Source organism: Myotis myotis, unplaced genomic scaffold (genome assembly GCF_014108235.1).
Source record: "Myotis myotis isolate mMyoMyo1 unplaced genomic scaffold, mMyoMyo1.p scaffold_m19_p_4, whole genome shotgun sequence".
NCBI lineage: Eukaryota > Metazoa > Chordata > Mammalia > Chiroptera > Vespertilionidae > Myotis > Myotis myotis.
The window spans coordinates 95,976,266-95,997,113 of NW_023416346.1; the positions used below are offsets into that span (position 1 = coordinate 95,976,266).

General features: G+C 39.4%; 1 protein-coding gene and 1 non-coding gene across 5 annotated transcripts in view; both read right to left on the reverse strand.

Annotated features, from left to right (window-relative positions):
* The window catches only part of MAGT1 (magnesium transporter 1), a 51,339-nt gene that overhangs the window by 16,188 nt on the left and 14,303 nt on the right, over positions 1-20,848 (reverse strand). For 3 of the 4 annotated variants that reach the window (XM_036304762.1, XM_036304764.1, XM_036304763.1), the window contains 4 exons: positions 9,855-10,024; positions 7,893-8,010; positions 1,388-1,528; positions 531-671 (listed from right to left, as the gene is read on the reverse strand). In XM_036304762.1, coding sequence (XP_036160655.1) covers positions 531-671; positions 1,388-1,528; positions 7,893-8,010; positions 9,855-10,024 — 570 coding nt within the window. Of the gene's footprint in view, positions 1-530; positions 672-1,387; positions 1,529-7,892; positions 8,011-9,854; positions 10,025-11,502; positions 11,607-20,848 lie in introns of those variants that run through there. The other variant, XM_036304765.1, reaches the window with a different exon arrangement.
* Positions 12,457-12,588, reverse strand: LOC118654880. The gene has a single exon (XR_004967135.1). It is a non-coding gene; the product is annotated as a small nucleolar RNA SNORA51 (small nucleolar RNA).

The window sequence follows — 20,848 nt, forward strand, 5'->3', positions numbered from 1 at the left end:
TAAATAAGCTGTTACAAGTTTTAAAATTGAATATTGAAAAGTCCTTTAAAAGAATATTTTTTTAAAAACTGCATATTTTCTAGAGGTGACAGTCTATCATTTAGGTTGAACAAAAACTAGGTACTCTCCAAGCTCTAACCATCCTAATGACATAATGGAGGAGACACACTGATTTTAAGGCATAAAATAAAAATATATATTGCCAGAACCGGTTTGGCTCAGTGGATAGAGCGTCAGCCTGCGGACTGAAGGGTCCCGGGTTCGATTCCAGTCAAGGGCATGTGCCTGGGTTGCGGGCACATCCCTAGTGGGAGATGTGCAGGAGGCGGCTGATCGATGTTTCTCTCTCATCGATGTTTCTGACTCTCTCTCTCTCCCTTCCTCTCTGTAAAAAATCAATAAAATATATTAAAAAAAAATATATATATATATATATATAAAATCCTTTCCACAGTAAGAAATAAACAAAATGCTACCTACCAATACAATATTAGTTTTATTCATGCAATTTTCTTCTAAAATTCACTCACCAAAGCTGCAAAAGCCCATCCAGTTTTATTAAAGAGAAATTCCATATTGCTTCTTCGGAGATACACAAGTCCACCAATAACAGCTAAAAGCAATCCCAACATAAGGGGACCAGCATAATTTGGAGGTCTTATTACTCTAATCTAATGGAAAGAAGAGAAAAACATTTTAAAGTATGAAATTGATTCACTAATTACATAGGTCAACATAATTTGAAATGGAAGCAATCAAAATCAGTGTGGTTACTTTCAGGGAAAATTACAATTTTTTATTTTCATCTAATCATGAGTCTACATCAGCCGTGGGCAAACTACGGCCCGCGGGCCGGATCCGGCCCGTTTGAAATGAATAAAACTAAAAAAAAAAAGACCGTACCCTTTTATGTAATGATGTTTACTTTGAATTTATATTAGTTCACACAAACACTCCATCCATGCTTTTGTTCCGGCCCTCCGGTCCAGTTTAAGAACCCATTGTGGCCCTCGAGTCAAAAAGTTTGCCTATCCCTGATCTACATGCTTGGCTCTACAATATATCTTAAAATGGGATGGAATAAGTACAATATTCTTTTTAACCACAACATAATACCTTTGATTAATAAGTATTTGCCAAGTGCAACTAGATAGTCCACAGACTTTAATAATGTCAAAAGAGTGGTTTTCATTCTGAATTAAATAACAGGATGTTTTATAATTTCACTCTTTCATCATGCTGATTCTGTTAAATGCTACTTATGAAGGGACTGCCAAACTACATATTACCACCTCAGTGATATGGGGACAAGACCAATTAGGACATCCCCAGTAAGATTCCAAGTGGATAATGGCAAAGTAACTTTCTACAAAGTAGGGAAACTTACAGTGACATCAGTTCTGTCAGCAATCCACCGGGCAATCTGCTCAGCTGAAAAACCACGCACCTGCAACTCATATGTATCACCTCTTTTGGGTTTCCCTTTTGCAGGAAAGTTGATAAAAGTTGGAGCTGAATTCATGTTTAGCTAAATAAGAAGTAGTCCATGAAAACATAAGTTACCAAGAAAAGAAGTAACAGCAAATATTATCTTGAAAATTAGGCATTTTATAAAGATGAGGAAGCCCAGGTTTAAGTAGGTTAAGTGACTTACCTAAGGAAAATGGTAAATGGCAGAGCCAGGATTCAAATCCAAGGCTGCCTGTGACCTTAATTAGCACACTGCTGACCAAATAGAAACTCCTAGCTAAGAAACCTACATTTTACTCCTTTACAATGGAAAATTGCCCATACCGCCAACATTTTAATCTGTTCTGAGATTATGCAAAAAAACATTCATTAGAACTAAAACTGTCTCATGTAGCTGAGGCAAGCTCCAAATAGAGTACATTCTCGCCCTAATCGGTTTGGCTCAGTGGATAGAGCATCGGCCTGAGGACTCAAGGGTCCCAGGTTCAATTCCGGTCAAGGGCATGTACCTTGGTTTCGGGCACATCCCCAGTAGGGGTGTGCAGGAGGCAGCTGATTGATGTTTCTCTCTCATCAATGTTTCTAACTCTCTCTCTCCCTTCCTCTCTGTAAAAAATCAATAAAATATATTTTAAAAAAAGATTTAGAGTACATTCTCAATTAGAAGGAAACTGTAAGATAGTGCTCTAACATTGCAATGAAAACCAATACAAAATGGTAGCCATAAGCAGAAATAGTTAATTCTAAAAGGCTCATAAATGTTTACTGATAAGCACCACAGTTCTTGATACTCTATGATGAAACCATGATATGTTTAAGAAGACAACACTGGAATTGCTAAAATAAAGAAACCATGACTGACTTATCTGCATTCTATCTTCCCTGACCTAAATGTACTTGTGAAAAACAGAAAGTCTAAGTCCAGGGAAAAGATGCTGGACCATCAGATGCAAACATTCAGGTTCACTCAGCAAGTAACCCTAAAATGAAGATTAGCTAGTATGAAACAATTATAATTAAAAGATGTCAGACAATATCATAATCCAACTTCCTCACTTTGATTCTACACTCACAATAAAACCCTTCTAAACATAATTGTTTAGACTTATCCATAAGTGGAGAGGGTATACTGATTAGTGGGTATAATTATTTTAGTTTCCCTCGCAGTATAATACAGGGAATTAATAGATTAGCTTTTTGGCTACCAACGCCTATGGACTTCTAAAAAAATGTTTTTATTGATTTCAGAGAGAAAAAGGGAAAGGGAGAGAAGGATAGAAACATCAATGTTGAAAATCATTGATTGGCTGCCTCCTGCACCACCCCCCGGGGAATGTGCTCCGACCAGGAATCGAACCATGACCTCTTGGTTCAAGGGTTGACACTTAACCACTGAACCACAACGGCCGGACATGGATTTTTATGATTTGGTGAGTGTGCACAAAGTCTCCAGAGTTAGATAAATTCTGATCACACTGTTAAAATTCAATTTCTCAGCCTGCAAAGCTAAGGACACTGTTCACTCCACCAAACTGCTACCCAAATTTTAGGCCCAACTCTTCAATATTTGTTTAGCTATATCAGCTTTGGATTTCTTTAAAAATATGTCTAGAATGATTAAAATGGTGACAGAGTAAGTGGAAGCTACACTGACACTCCCAGGACCAAATAGGAAACACAACTAAAATACAGAAAAACTATCCTGAAAAATCAACTAAAGACTAGCTGGAAAACTCTGATAACCAAGGACAAAAAAATGGAGACTGCATACTTGCCCAGATGGTGTGGCTCAGTGGTTAAGCATCGACCTATGAACCAGGAGGTCACGGTTCGATTCCCGGTCAGGGCACATGCCCAGGTTGTGGGCTCCATCCCCAGTGTGGGGTGTGCAGGAGGAAGCCGATCAATGATTCTCTCTCATCATTGATGTTTCTATTTTCTCTCTCCCCCTCTTCCTTGCTCTCTGAAATCAATAAAAATATTTATTTTAAAAAGTTTTAAAAAAATTACAGGGTTGTGCCCTAACTGGTTTTGCTCAGTGGCTAGAGCGTCGGCCTGCAGACTGAAAGGTCCCAGGTTTGATTCCGGTCAAGGGCATGTACCTTTGGGGGTATGCAGGAGGCAGCTGATCGATGTTTCTCTCTCATTGATGTTTCTAACTCTATCCCTCTCCCCTCCTCTCTGTAAAAAATCAAAATATATTTTAAAAAAATTACAGGGTTGTAAGGAGCAACCCCAGTCCATTCCTGCACCCACTATTACCATTTCTAGACTTTTCTGAATTGATCCATATACATATGAATGTACCAACAGAAAACATGTAATATTGCTTTGTTTGCCTTATTTTATTAATATACTTTTATTTATTTCAGACAGGAAAGGAGAGGGAGAGAAAGATAGAAACATTAATAATGAGTGAGAAGCATTGATCAGCTGCCTCCTGCACACTCCCTACTGGGGATCAAGCCGCAACTGGGCATGTGTCCTGGCTGGGAATTGGACCTCTTGGTTCATAGGTCAATAGTCAACCACTGAGCTACTGAGCCACGCAGGCTGGGCCAATTTGCTTTTTTTATTTATCCATGTTTGCGAGATCTATCCATGACTATCTATCTATCTATCTATCTATCTATCTATCTATCTATCTATATCAAATTCACTCATATTTTATTAATTGTGTTACTGTTGGACTTAAGGGGTTTTTTTCTTTTTTTCCATTAAAATATAATGTTCCAATGAGCAGTCATGTACTTATCGCCCTGTATACCTGTGAGAGTGTTTCTATAGAAATAGAACTGTTGGATCAGAGGGCAGGAACATTTTAAGTCAAAATGGATAGAGCCAACTTGCCTTCCAAAATAGCTATACCAATTTATACTTCTATCCATTAATGTCGGAAATTACCTATTTCCTCACATTTTTGCCAAAAGTTGATCTAATGTGTAAATATTGTATATCACTATTATTGTAACTTGTATTTCCATGATTACTAATGTAACATCTTTATACTAAATAAGCACCTTAAAACTATCCTGTAGGCTAAAGACACAATCAGCAGAATGACCTGGCTGGTTTGGCTCAGTAGATAAAGCGTTGGCCTGTGGCCTGAAGGATCCCAGGTTCGATTCAAGTCAAGGGCGCATGCCCAGGTTGCGGGTTCAATCCCCAGTGGAATTGAACTCGCAGGAGGCAGCTCATTGGTGATTCTCTCTTATCATTAATGTTTCTGTCTCTCTCTCCCTCTCCCTTCCTCTCTGAAATCAATAAAAATATATTTTAAAAAAAGAATGAAAGGGCAATCTATGAAATGGTAGAAAATACCCACAAATCATATGTTTGATAAGGGGTTAGTATCCAATATATATAAAGAACTCCTATAATTCAACAAAAAACCCAAATTGACTAAATACTAGGTAAAGGATCTGAATAGACATTTCTCCAGAAAAGATATACAAGTGGCCAATAAGTACATGAAAAGATGCTCTACCTCACTAATCCTTAGGGAAATACAAATCAAAACCACGATGAGCTATTACCTCACACCCATTAGGATGGCTACTATAAAAAATAAAAATAAAAACCAGAAAATAAGTGTTGGTAAGGATATAGACAATTTGAAACTCCTGTGCACTGCTGGAATGCAAAATGGTGCAGTCACTATGTTATACAGTACGGAGTTTTCTTTAAAAATTTATGAAGAAACCTAGCTGACTTTGTTCAGTGGATGGATTGTTGGCCTGTGAATGGAAGGGTCCGGGGTTCAGTTCCTGTCAAGGACACATGCCTGGGTTGTGGGTTTGGTCCCCAGTGTGGGGCCTGCAGGAGGCAGCTGATCAATGATTCTCTCTTATCATTGATGTTTATCTCTCTTCCTCTCCCTTCTGCTCTGAAGTCAATAAAAAATATATTTAAAAATAAAAATAATAATTAAAAATTATGAACAGAAATGCCATATGATCTAGGAATTCCACTTCTGGGTATATATCTAAAAGAACTGAAAGCAGCCCAGCCAGTGTGGCTCAGTTGATTGAGCATCAACCCATGAACCAGGAGGTCATGGTTCAATTTCCGGTCAGGGCACATGCCCAGGTTGTGGGCTCTATCCCCAGTAGGAAGCATGTAGGAAGCAGCCGATTAATGATTCTCTCTTTCATCAATGTTTCTATGTCTATAGCCCTCTTCCTTCCTCTCTCTCTAAAAAATCAATAAAAACATTTTTAAAAAAACTTTTAAATAATAAAATATACAAAGAACTCTTAAAATACTACAATAAGAAAACAAACCAATTAAAAAATGGGCCCGATCGCACAATACACACAGATAATAATGCAGTAAAAGCCTGAGGGGGGCCCGGTACAGAGTGAGGGAGTCAATGTAGGGGGGAGAGATATCTGTAACACTTTCAATAATAAAGATAATTTTTTTAAAAATGGGCCCAAGATCTTAAGGGACATCTCACCAAAATAAGCATTTGAAAAGATGTTCCACATAATATATCACTAGAGAAATGCAAATGAAAACAGTGAGATACCACTACACACCCACTAGCATGGCCAAATGCAGAACACGGATACCACCAAATGCTGATGAGGATGTGGTGTAAGGGTAACTCTCATTCATTGCTGCTGGGCATGCAAAATGGTACATCTGCATTGGAAGATAGTTTGGCAGTCTTCCGAAACTTGGAAGCAACCAAGATGTCCTTTAGTGAGTGAATGAATAAACAAACTCTGGTACATCAGGACAATGGAATATTATTCATCAATAAAGAGAAATGAGCCGTAACCGGTTTGGCTCAGTGGATAGAGCATCGGCCTGCGGACTGAAAGGTCCCAGGTTCGATTCCGGTCAAGGGCATGTACCTGGGTTGCGGGCATATCCCCAGTAGGAGATGTGCAGGAGGCAGCTGATCGATGTTTCTCTCTCATCGATGTTTCTAACTCTCTATCTCTCTCCCTTCCTCTCTGTAAAATCAATAAAATATATTTAAAAAAAAAAAAAGAAATGAGCTACCAAGCCATAAAAAGACATGGAGGTACTTTCAAAACATATTACTAAGTGAAAGAAGGCAATTAGAAAAGTCTACATACTGTATGATTCTAACTATATGGCATTCTGGAAAAGGCGAAACTATGAGAAAAGTAAAATATCAACCAAAAGTTAGAAGGGAGGATGGACTGGCAGGGTATGGATGATTTTTAGGAAAATAAAAATACTCTTTATGATACCATATTGATGGACAATTTGTCCAAACCAGTAGACTATACAATACCAAGAGTTAACTGTAATGTAAACTATGAGCTTTTGGGTGATTATGATGTATCGATGTAGGCTCATCAACTGTAAAAAATGTACTACTCTGGTGGGAAAGTTGATAGTGGGAGAAGCTATTCATGTGTGAGGTAGGGGGTATATAGGAAATTTTTGTATTTATCCCTTAATTCCGTAGTGAACTTTAAGTTGCTCTTTAAAAAAAATAGACTTCAGCTCTAGCCGGTTTGGCTCAGTGGATAGAGCATTGGCCTGAAAACTGAAAGGTCCCAGGTTCGATTCTAGTCAAGGGCACATGCCCGGGTTGCAGGCTCGATACCCATTGTGGGGCATGTAGGAGGCAACCGGTCAATGATTCTCTGTCATCATTGAGGTTTCTTTCTCTTTCCCTTCCTCTCTGAAGTCAATAAAAATATATTTTAAAAAAATTAAGCAACTGTCCGGCCGGCTTGATTCAATGATAGAGCCCTGACCTATGAACCAGAAGGTCACGGTTCGATTCCCGGTTGCAGCCCATGCCCAGGTTGCAGGCTCAATCCCCAATGTGGGGCTTGCAGGAGGAAGCTGATCAATGGTTCTCTCTCATCACTGATGTTTCTATCTCTCTCCCCCTCTCCCTTACTCTCTGAAATCAATTTAAAAAATATAGGTGAGAGAGGTTATGATTGACAGAGCTCATACATATGGGATCCAGGGCACAGGAAAGGGGTGAAGCTCTGAACAAGAAGGAGCTTTCCCACTAAGACAAGAAAGAAGCAAGGGGATAAAGACAAGTACAGTACCTAACTCTACTAAAAACTTCAATATTACAATGATGGTATAATGATGGATTAATGCTGTGATTTTAAACATTACTTGATAAATTGTCCACTAAAAATGTTTAAAATGTTAATTTTTATTATGTATATTTACCACAAGTGTATGTGTGTGTGTGTATTACTTGATTACAACTCAATTTCCATATTCTATTAGGTTAAGCACTGACCATTACATTTCATGGCTAGCTCAAGTTTAGTTCTTATTTTACTAAGTACTCTAGATCTTACATAAAACAAGTCATATTTAACTTCTTGTAGCCATTGAAAAAGATGTATTTCACTTTATCCATAGTTTGCCTATTCCTACGTAATAGAATAAACCAAAGATCTTACCATCTGAAATACATCAGAGCCTTCATCAAAATCCACCATAGCAAAAAATATCCTGTTTGTAAATGCACTGGAGTATCGCCAGGAGTTTGCCAGGATCTGGAATTCTTCATCCGCTTGCCTGGGTGTAATCAGATTTGTGAAGATAAAATATAAAACATTTTTAAAAGCAATCTAGTTTATTAGAAATAAAAAAGATCCAAAGACTCAACAGTTTTTCCAATGGTGGGGGGCAAGTCAGGCTCTGCTTACGGCAGCAGTTCTCAACCTGTGGGTTGCGACCCTTTTGGGGTCGAACGACCCTTTCACAGGGGTCACCTAAGACCATCGGAAAACACATATATAATTACATATTGTTTTTGTGATTAATAACTATGCTTTAATTATGTTCAATTTGTAACAATGAAAATACATCCTGCATATCGGATATTTACGTTACGATTCATAACAGTAGCAAAATTACAGTTATGAAGTAGCAACGAAAATAATTTTATGGTTGGGGGTCACCACAACATGAGGAACTGTATTAAAGGGTCATGGCATTAGTAAGGTTGAGAACCACTGGCTTACGGGGTTAGGACAAACGCTGACAGTCTGTCATTGTTTTTGGCATAAGAGAAGTCTTACCCCAAATGTTGGGGATTTCAATAGAAAGTAGTAATTATCTGTCTATACTTTATACTTTGTGCCTATTTCTTATCGTAAAGTCCTTCAGTAGTCACCAGAAAATCCAGCTAATTGTCTCTACTACAATTTTTTAAAAATGTTTTTATTAATTTCAGAGAGAGTAAGGGAGAGGGAGAAAGAGATAGAAACATCAACGATGAGAGAGAATGTGGTATTTTGTGAAAGAGCCACACTCAAGGGGTCAAAGAGCCACATGTGGCTCGCGAGCCGCGGTTTGCTGACCAAGCTCTAGGTTTTAAATTTATTCATGGTTAATACCCACTACTCTTTTTCCTTCTTCTGTTTACTTATAAGTTATATTCACCATATACCCCATAAAACAAGCACCCTGGAACCAAATACCTTGACTATCTCCTACCTCCAAGGAAAAAAATCCTTTAATAAGAGTTAGCAAGGGTTAGGGTAGCATAGCACAGTATTGTGAAAGGAGGCTGACTATTCCTTCACATGAGCCCAAGCTGTCAGAATTTGGAAAGCCTCCAAGGATTTTACTTAATTAAGTTCTTCACAGGACTGCTTTGACATTTCATTTAAAGTAAATTCCCAGATCACACATACGGATTTTAAAATATAAGTTAAAACAACATCAGAAAAAGCTAAAAATCCACTATTTTTAATTATCCATAGCACTTTCGTTTAAAAAAATATCAATCTTTATTCCTAAGATCATTCAGAAACAGAAAAATAAGTCAATAAACCATTATTTGATGAAAGTGAAATTGACGTATAATCACTACAAAATAATCTAGAAAAAAAGAAACATCTCTAACATAAATCATGCATCTTTATTTTCTAAAAAAGTTCTCTTGAAATTCCAAACTTGGATGCAGCCACCATTATTGTATTAATAAATATCTCTAGCTTTGGGTAGACCAGTTAAAATTTTAGAACTTGTTTCTCCCAACCTGAGAGAATATTTGCTTTACTACCTTCTGGGGCTGTTGTGATAAAACAAGAGTATGAAGTTGAAAACACAAATAATAAAACACTACCATCAATGCTATTGGCATACATTTATATAAGTTGATAACAATTTAGAAGATAATTGTTAGATTTATTCCTGATGGTTCCAATACTTTATTCTTGCTCTTTGTTCCCCCTACTAATATGGACAACCAAGAAGTGACTATAAAAGAGTAGTATTGTGTGTTAGTATAAATATCTTAAGATATACACATTAATTATGTACCCACTAAACTAATCTAGTTCTCTGGAATTGAAAAAACGGTTAAAATCTTATAAGTTATTTAATTTTAAAGTGTAGTTGAAGGTTCATACTTGCACACGACACACTGTCTATGAAGTTGGAGAGCAGTGAACATGACAATAACGGAGTAGTTTCTTGGTGGGGCTTTAACAAGGCGACGGAACTTGTCTCCATTCATTCTTATTACAGGTCTTTTATTGGTCCATTCCATCAGTTGACTAACCTTTTCAGATAACACCATCTAAAAAAGACAAAGGGAGCATGCCATTCTAAACTTGTCATGTAAAAAAATATTTAAAAAAATAAACTTATTATATAAAGTTCCTTTTATCTAGGCAACTTAACACCAAGACTAACAAGTAGAGTTATAGAAAATTTGAGAGACCTAGAAGTAAACTAGGAGTTGGGCCTAAAGATGATAATTATTCTTAAAATTAGATTATTTCATGAGATTTAATGAAATACTATACTTTTGATATGACTTGTTTTTTATTTACTAATAAATAAAATGACATAAAATCATTAACCCTTTCATTTGCCAAAGATTCCAAAGAATATGGAGTTAAACCAACTATATAGCTATAATAAGCAAGGCCAGGTGGCAGTGATGAAAGGATAGATACATAGATCAATGCAACAGAACCCAGAACCCGAAAATAGACTTACACAAGTATAGCCAACTAAGTTTTCAAAAAAGTGCAAAAGCAACTCAGTAGAGCAGGGGTGGGGAATGTCCAGCACGCTAAATCATTTGATCTGGCCCTACCAAGGAAATTGCAGGTGGGTCTCGAAATTCAATAAATCTAGGAGCTTTCTTCATAGTAACAAATTTATATTAAGTGAATCATATTAAGTGAATGATGTTCTAAGTATCCAAATGGCCCTTGGCAGAAAAAAGGTTCCCCACCCCTACAGTAGAAGAAGGAGCCTTTTCACAAATGGTTCTGGAGCAACTGGACATCCATAGTCCAAAATATGAATCTCAAAATAAACTTCATATCTTATACAAAAATTAATTCAAAATGGATCACATACCTAAATGTAAAAATTAAAACTATAAAAATTTTAGGAGAAAATGCTCAGGATCAAGGGCTCAGCAAAATTCTTAGAGCTGACACCAAAACACAATTCATAAAAAGGCCGAAACCAGTTTGGCTCAGTGGATAGAGCGTCGGCCTGCGGACTGAAGGGTCCCAGGTTCGATTCCGGTCAAGGGCATGTACCTGGGTTGCGGGCATATCCCCAGTAGGAGATGTGCAGGAGGCAGCTGATCGATGTTTCTCTCTCATCGATGTTTCTAACTCTCTATCTCTCTCCCTTCCTCTCTGTAAAAAAATCAATAAAATATATATTTAAAAAAAAAACAAAAAAAACCCAATTCATAAAAAGAAAAAAACATTGATAAACTGGATACCATCAAAAGAAAAACTTTTGCTCTGTGAAAGACCCTGTGAAGAGGATGAAAAGACAAGCTACAGAGTGAAAGAAATTATTTTCATACTATATATGTCACAAAAGATCAGTAGCTAGAATATATTTTTTAAAACTATCAAAATTCAAAAATGAAAAACACACAATTCCATTAGAAAACGGGCAAAAAACTAAGACATTTCCTTGAAGGTGATCTACAGACAGGAAATAAATACATGCCAAGATGTCCAACATTGTTAACCATTTCAGATACACAAATTAAGAGCACAATGAAATAGTACTACATACCTGTAACTAAAAGTACAGTGGCAATAAATACTAAAGGCTGGCGAGGATGTAGAGAACCTGGATCTCATACATTGCTGGTGGGAATGTACTATGGCACAGCCACTCTGGAAAACAGTTTGGCAGTTTTTTTAAAAAAATTAAGCAACTGGCCCTAGCCGGTTTGGCTCAGTGGGTAGAGGATTGGTTTGCAGACTGAAGGGTCCCAGGATCGATTCTGGTCAAGGGCGCATGCCTGGGTTATGGGCTCGATCCCCAGTGTGGGGCCTGCAGGAGGCAACCAATCAATGATTTCCTCTCATCATTGATGTTTCTATCTCTCTCTTGCCCTTCATCCCTGAAGTCAATAAAAATATATTAAAAAAAAATTAAGCAACTGTCCAGCCAGTGTGATTCAATGGTCAAGCCTTGACCTATGAACCAGGAGGTCACGGTTCGATTCCCAGTTGCAGTCCATGCCCGGGTTGTGGGCTCAATCCCCAATGTTGGGCTTGCAGGAGGAAGCTGATCAATGGTTCTCTCTCATCACTGATATTTCTATCTCTCTCCCCCTCTCACTTCCTCTTTGAAATCAATAAAAAAATATTTTTTTAAAAAATTAAGCAACTAACCATGCACTAACTATACAATCCAGCATTCCTGAACATTTATCCCAGATAGATGAAAATTTACATCTACACACACAAAAAGAGCTGCATTTTTTTTAATTTTTTAAAAAATATATATTTTATTGATTTTTTACAGAGAGGAAGGGAGAGGAATAGAGAGTTAGAAACACCGATGAGAGAGAAACATTGATCAGCTGCCTCCTGCAAACCCCCTACTGGGGATGTGCCTGCAACCAAGGTACATGTCCTTGACCGGAATCGAACCTGGGACCATTTGGTCCACAGGCCGACGCTCTATCCACTGAGCCAAACTGGTTAGGGCAGAGCTGCATTTTTTGTTTCTTTTTCTCAATGTCTCCCCATTCACAATACAGACCAGGCAAAGAGCCTGAGCTGAGGTGTATATGGGGTAAGTTTACTCTGCCTCCTATTTCTGTACAGTCAGTGTAAGAACACAGCCTGTGGTAAGCACCAGGAGGCCTTTTTGTTTCTTTTTAATAGCCAGTCACCATGAGGCAAAGGAAGACAAGTACAATTAGTCAACAAGAATTTCAGTTGAATTCATGCAATCATATTTATCCTTCCCCTCATCTCTACCCTTATATGCAAACTTTGCAAGAATAGTAAGACAGGAAAAGATAAAATAAAAAGTACAGATGACAAGAATCTCAATGCAGACTTAACACTAATTGATGGTTTTCTTCTTCTTGAACGGGATATATCCTATCTAATAAAAGAGAAACATGGTAATTGGCGTACGACCGCTACCCTTCCCATTGGCTAATTAGGGCGAAATGCAAATTAACTGCCAGCCAAGATGGTGGCCGGCAGCCAGGCAGCTTAAACTGAACATGAGGCTTGCTTGCTTCAGTGACGGAGGACTCCAATGTTCCCCGCCTGCCTTGCCGGCCTCTGAGCCTGCAGTTTGAACATTGTAACAAATATAGAAGCGAAACAAAACCCCAGAAACCTGTTTTCAGCGAGCCCGGGATCTCAGAGCTAGAGTTGATACAGAGTTTCGATTATAGAACCTAAACAAACCAGATACCTACTTTCAGCAGCTGAGGCCTCAGAGCTGGAGCCAAGCCTCAGAGCTAAAGCTGGCCCAGAATTTAAAAAAAAGAAAAAGAAAAAAGGAGCAGTTGGGAGCTTCAGTTCCAGCCTGAAAACAGCCCTCAGCACCTCACCCAGACTGGCCAGGCACCCCAGTGGGGACCCCCCACCCTAAAGGGTGTGTGACCAGCTGCAAAGAGCCATCATCCCCTCATCCAGGCTGGCCAGGCACCCCAGTGGGGACCCCGACCCTGATCCAGGACACCCTTCAGGGCAAACCAGCCAGCCCCCACCCATGCACCAGGCCTCTATTCTATATAGTAAAAGGGTAATATGCCTCCCAGCACCAGGATCAGCGGAGCCGCGAGGCCTCCTGGCACCGGGATCAGCGCCCAAACCCCCTGATCGCCCTGCGGCTCTGTGTGTGACAGGGGGCGGGGCCAAAACCTCCCTATCAGCCCTGCTCTGTTCCTGACAGGGGAAAGCGCCCCAACCCCCTGATCACCCTGCGGCTCTGTGTGTGACAGGATGCAGCGCCCCAACACCCCCACCCCACGGGCCCTACTCTGTGTGTGACGGGGTAGAGCCATAACCTCCCCATCGGCCCTGCCCTGAGTGTGAGAGTGGCGGCGCCCCAACCCCCTGATCGGCCCTGCTCTGTGGGTGATAGAGGGCGGTGCCCCAACACCCACACCCCACGGGCCCTGCTCTGTGTGTGATGGGGTAGAGCCATAACCTCCCCATCGGCCCTGCCCTGAGTGTGACAGTGGCGGCGCCCCAACCCCCTGATCGGCCCTGCTCTGTGGGTGATAGAGGGTGGCACCCCAACCCCCTGATCGGCCCTGCTCTGTGCATGACAGGGGGGAGCTCCCCAACCCCCTGATTGGCCCTGCTCTGTGCATGACAGGGGGTGGCACCGCAACCTCCCCATAGACCCTGCCTTAAGTGTGACAGGGGGCGGTGCCCCAACCCCCCAATTGGCCCTACCCTGAGCATGACTGAGGTTGGCATCGCAACCTCCCAATCTGCCCTGCTCTGTGCATGACGGGGAAGGCGCCCCAACTCCCCAATTGGCCCTGCTCTGAGCCCGACCAGGGGCTGCACCTAGGGATTAGGCCTGCCCTCTGCCACCCGGGAGCAGGCCTAAGCCAGCAGGTCGTTATCTCCCGAGGGGTCCCAGACTGCGAGAGGGCACAGGCCGGGCTGAGGGACCCCCCTCCCCCCCGAGTGCACAAATTTTTGTGCACCGGGCCTCTAGTATATATATATAAAAGGCTAATATGCTAAGTGTCCATCCGGGTAATGGTGTCACATAGCAATGCCTGGCTTCCTCTCCCTAGAGACTAGCCTCCTTGCAATTTCTTCAGCCCAGGAACACGACTTGCTTCCTAGCCAGGTAGAAACATTTTACACTGTAACCAAATGTCTGTGAAGCATTTTCCCATGCTTCATCTCATTTGATCCTCACAGAAGTCCTGGGGTAGGTAGATAGGAAACTCAGTGGAATCCTACTTTTTTTTCATTCGCCGGAAAATGGAGATTTAGAAAGCTTAGAAACTTGACCCGACTGAAAAGAAGTAATAAGTGGTGGACCTTGAAAATGACTTCAGGTTTTCTCACTGTGCAGAATATAGTCAAACACTGCTGCTGCAGCTAAATATTTTACCCTTTGTTCTCCCTGCATGATCTATAATAATAATCTGCTTCGTGTTGATATTTACTGCTGTGTTGCTGACAATTACCTGAAAGAGAAGTTGGGGTGCTTCACTGGGCTGGTAAAAGTTTAGCTAAATCAGAAAGCAGGTCTAATTAAGCAAGTTTGTTCTATATCTATATGGCTAAGTTGACCCACGCATGCACAATACATATAAAGCTCTCGTTGGTGCCAATCACATGCGTGTGTTTCCACCTGTCATTGTTGATCGTGAATTTGGTTGACACTTCTATTATAGAGAAAGGGTGAAGAGCAATAGTAAAATATTTCTAATTAATTTCCTGCCGAAACCGGTTTGGCTCAGTGGATAGAGCGTCGGCCTGCGGACTGAAGGGTCCCGGGTTCGATTCCGGTTAAGGGCATGTACCTGGGTTGCGGGCACGTCCCCAGTGGGAGATGTGCGGGAGGCGGCTGATCGATGTTTCTCTCTCATCGATGTTTCTAACTCTCTATCTCTCTCCCTTCCTCTCTGTAAAAAATCAATAAAATATATTTAAAAAAAAATAAAAAAAAAATATTTCTAATTAATTTCCTTTCAATATGCATGAATTTGTGCACCGGGCCACTAATATGTTTATAAAGGGCTGGTACATCATGAAGTGGTTCATTATTCAGAAGCATTTGATCAGTTACATTTCCCATTACTTACATTGAAATTTGGCCAGGGCACTGGTAGTCAAACTTTAAAAACAGACCCCTCCCATGCAACTCAACCATCAGAGAATAGTTTTTAGGATGTGCCTTTTCACTTTGGAAGTGGATCATGAACCAACTAGAAAAATAGCACTGTTTGGAAGATAGTTGTCAGTAATGCAAATGAGTTGCCTCAGACTTGGGCCAAGAAAAATAATCCCTAGAACCAATAAGAATAGCTCCTGTGGCCCTAGCCAGTTTGGCTCAGTGGATAGAGTGTTGGCCTGTGGACTGAAGGGTCCCAGGTTCAATTCTGGCCAAGGGCATATGCCTAGGTTGCGGGCTCGATCCCCAGTAGGGGGTGTGCAGGAGGCAACCAATCAATGGTTCTCTCTCATCATTGATGTTTCTCTCTCCCTCTCCCTTCCTCTCTGAAATCAATAAAGATATATTTTTAAAAAAGAGTATCTTCTGTGGTTTTAGCTACCTCAAAATTTTCAAAGAATGCATGTCTAGTGGATCATGAGTGCCCCTAAATGGTTTTCCTAAGTGGCCAAGGACTACGGTCACAAGCATATTCACACCACCCCTCCAAACCTGCTAGACATTTCACACTTTTTAACTGTATTCTAGTACTTACCATTCTAAGACATATTTGGCATCTGTTTCCTTCCCTAAACTATTAGCTACTAGAGAGCAGACACACATGGTACTTTACCATATAGTAGGCACTCAATAAGTATGCACTGAATTTCTATTTGACAGAAAGCAGCTGACAATAGGTTCACTTGCAAATTATGTCAATATATAAGGAAGAAAAAATGTGCACAAACACAGAAATTGGAAAAAAATTAAGTGTTTTTTAAATTTATTTCAAAGAGTAAGAGAGAGGGAGAGAGAGAGAAACATCAATGATGAGAGAGTATCATTGACTGGGTGCCTTATTCACGCCACCCCCTGGGGATTGAGCCCACAACATGGGCATATGCCCTGACAGGGTATTGATCCATGACCTCCTGGTTCATGGGTCGGCCATCAACCACTGCATCACACCACCCGGGAGAAATGGAAAATTTTTAGTATCAGGAAGGGAATAGTAAAATGGATTCTAAAAAATGCTTAATTTAGAATAGTTTGAGGGAGATAGATGTTGGTACTTCTTTGAATATTTGGTAAAACTACATCAAGCCAACCAGGCCAGGGCTTTTGTTTGCTGACAGTTTTTGATTACTGTTTCAATTTCATTAATTGTTATTGGCCTATTCAGGTTTTCTGATTCTTCCTGGTTCAGTTTTGGATGATTGTATTTTTCTAGCAATGTGTCTATTTCATCCAGACTGATACAATATTCGCAAATCAATAAAGTGACACATCACATAAACAAATTGAAAGACAAAACTCACATGATTATATCAATAGATGCAGGAAAAGCATTCAACAAAATTCAAAATCCTTTTTTGATAAAAACTCTCAGCAAAGTGGGAATACAGGGATCATGATAAAGGCCATATATGACAAACCTACATGCAACATTATTCTCAATGGGCAAAAACTAAAAACATTTCCCCTAAGAACAGGAACAAGATAGTGATGTCCACTTTAACCACTTTTATTCAACATAGTACTGGAAATCTGAGCCATAGTGGTCAGACAAGAAGAAAACATAAAAGGCATCCAAATTGGAAAGGAGGAAGTAAAACTGTCACTATTCACAGATGGCATGATATTGTACACAGAAAACCCTAAAGGCTCCACCAAAAAACTACTGGGTTTAATAAGTTTCGCAATATAGCAGGATACAAAATTAACACCAAAAATTAATGGCAATTTTATACATCAATAATGAACTCTCAGCTTTCCTCAGAGCCAGTTGGCCTGGAGGTCAAATCCCCCTAGTATTAACTACAACAATCAAGGCTTAACTACAACAAGACTGCGCACAAAGACCACTAGGGGGTGCACCAAGAAAGCATAAAAAATGCGGAGACAAAGAAACAGGACAAAATTGTCAATGGAGGATATTGAGCTCAGAACCACACTTTTAAGGTCTCTCAAGAACGGTCTAGAAGCCGCCGATAAACTTACTGAGATCTACAAGAAATCTAATGAGACCCTCGATGTTGTGATAAAGAACCAACTAAAAATTAAGCATACACGGACTGAAATAAAGAATATTATACAGACTCCCAACAGCAGACCAGAGGAGCGCAAGAATCAAGGCAAAGATTTGAAATGCGAAGAAGCAAAACCACCCAACCGGAAAAGCAAAATGAAAAAAGAATCCGAAAATACGAAGATAGTGTAAGGAGCCTCTGGGACAGCTTCAAGCATACCAACATCCGAATTATAGGGGTGCCAGAAGATGAGAGAGAGCAAGATATTGAAAACAAGGAGTTCATCACCAACAAACCAGTATTATATGAAATGCTGAAAGGTATTCTTTAAGAAGAGGAAGAAGAAAAAGGTAAAGATACAAATTATGAACAACAAATATGCATCTATCAACAAGTGAATCTAAGAATCAAGTGAATAAATAATCTGATGAACAGAATGAACTGTTGATTATAATAGAATCAGGGACATAGAAAGGGAATGGACTGACTATTCTTGGGGGGAAAAGGGGTGTGGGAGATGTGGGAAGAGACTGGACAAAAATCGTGCACCTATGGATGAGGACAGTGGGTGGGGAGTGAGGGCAGAGGATGGGGTGGGAACTGGAAGGCGGAGAGCTATGGGGGGGGAAAAAAGAGGAACAAATGTAATAATCTGAACAATAAAGATTTAATAAAGAAAGATTTAATAAAGAAAAAAAAATAATGAACTCTCAGAAAGGAAAATGCAAAAAACCATCCCATTTACCATTGCAACAAAAATTAAAATACTTAGGAATAAATTTAACCAAGGAAGTAAAAGACCTGTACTCAGAAAACTATAGAACCTTGAGAAAAGAGACAGAAGATAATAACAAGTGGAAAAATATACCATGTTCATGGACTGGTAGAATGAACATCATTAAAATGGCCATACTACCCAGAGCAATACAGAGATTCAATGCAATTCCTATAAAATACCAATGGGCCTGGCTGACGTGGCTCAGTGGTTGAGCGTTGACCTATGAATCAGGAGCTCATGGTTTGATTTCCAGTCAGGGCAAATGCCTGGGTTGTGGGCTTGACCCCTCGCCCCCGGGGGGGGGGGGGCGGTGTGTGCAGGAGGCAGTCGGACAATGATTCTCTCTCATCATTGATGTTTCTCTCTTTCTCCCTCTCCCTTTCTCTCTAAAATCAATAAAAATATATTTTTAAAAATAAAATACCAACAGAATATTTCACAAATCTAAAACAAATACTTCAAAAATTTATATGGAACCAAAAAAGACCCTGAATAGCTGCAGCAATCTTGGGAAAGAACAAAATTCATTTTAAAGTAAATGAACTCAGAAAGTAACCTAATGGCCCATATATTAAGCAGTCTTATAAGAGCTTTAAAGAAAATTTGTAATTCCTCTGAACTAATTTCTTCTATTGGATAAATTATTTGGAATATTATAAATGATTTACACAGACCAGGTTGAAAGTTTATTTAGGACTTTTGTTTAAGAAGATGCCACATATAAATATCTAATTCAAAGCACATATAGTTGTTTTGTTGAAATGATCATAAATCTATGTGATAGAACAGAGATAGACTATATAAAAAACTAACAAAATTAAATTAAAATCATTTGCATTCTCTGCTTTTAAGCAGTCATTAATTTTGTTATATTTTCAAATTAAATTTGATAGATACCAGCAAATTCAAACATGATTTGCCTATTTTACTTACCATGGTTGCAGATTCTACTTGTGGCTATTTTAGACAAAAAGTGAAATGAAGTATAAAGAAACTAATTTTAACATCGGCTAATTGATATAAACAAGACATCACATCAACATTATAAAGAAACAACAAAAGGATGCTATCCAGGAACTTGCTGTATTTGCAATGCTTAGTATATATGTATCAGGCAGCAAATCCTTTTCTTATAGAAAGTACAGTATTTATTTTATTTTTTTAAAATATATTTTATTGATTTTTTACAGAGAGGAAGGGAGAGGGATAGAGAGTTAGAAACATCGATGAGAGAGAAACATCGATCAGCTGCCTCCTGCACACTCCCTATTGGGGATGTGCCCGCAACCAAGATACATGCCCTTGACCGGAATCGAACCTGGGACCCTTGAGTCTGCAGGCCGACGCTCTATCCACTGAGCCAAACCAGCTAGGGTGAAAGTACAGTATTTAATTCAAACCTCAAAACAACACTATGAGCCTTACCTGGTTTGGCTCAGTGGATAGAGCGTCAGCCTGCGGACTGAAGGGTCCCAGTTTCGATTCTGGTCAAGGGCATGTACCTTGGTTGCGGGCACATCCCCTGTAGGGGCTGTGCAGGAGGCAGCTGATCGATGTTTCTAACCCTCTATCCCTCTCCCTTCCTCTCTATAAAAAATCAATAAAATATATATTCTAAAAAAAACCAACACTATGAGGTACTCTATTTTTATGCTTTTAACTTTTGAGTAACCAGAATACAGAGGTTAAGTAACTTGCCCAAATTGCCCAAAGTTATAGTAAGACACAGAGCTAGGATTCAAACAGTCCATGATCATTCTAAACCAGGTTTTCTCAACAATAGCACTACTAATATCTTAGGCCAGGTAATTATTTGTTGTGGGGAGCTGTGCTGCACATTGAAGGATATTAAGCAGCATCCCTAAATTCTACCCACTAGATGCCAGCAGCACCCCTACCCCAGCTACAACTACCAAAAATATCTCCAGACACTGCCACATAATCCTTGGGGAGCAAAATTTTCCCTCCCTTATTGAGAACTGTTCTAAAATGAAAAGAACTTTCACAGTATGATTTAAGTGTTTTTAAATGTTTTATGCATTCAAAAAAATCTTTTCTTCAGTACTGCTCAGAACACATTAAAAAAGAAAGATTTGATGATCAAGTAACCCAAAACTTCTCAGAATAAGCCCTTAGCATAATGGATAATATACTTTCTACACCCATGTTTCGCAAACTGTAGGCTGTTAAAAGTACAGACTTCTGGATTACATCCTCCAATAAATTTGATTCATTGGGTCTAGAGAAGATTCCAATAATACATAATTTTAACGTGTACCCCAAGTCTTTATATGCACTGAAGTTTGAGAACTACTGCTCTACATTCTAATTTTTATGAATAGGAACCACATGTTACATAAATTTCTATGTGCAACAGTGAGAAATTAAATAAATATTAAGCAATTCAAACAATAAACAGGAAAAAATATACAATTTTTAAAATATATAT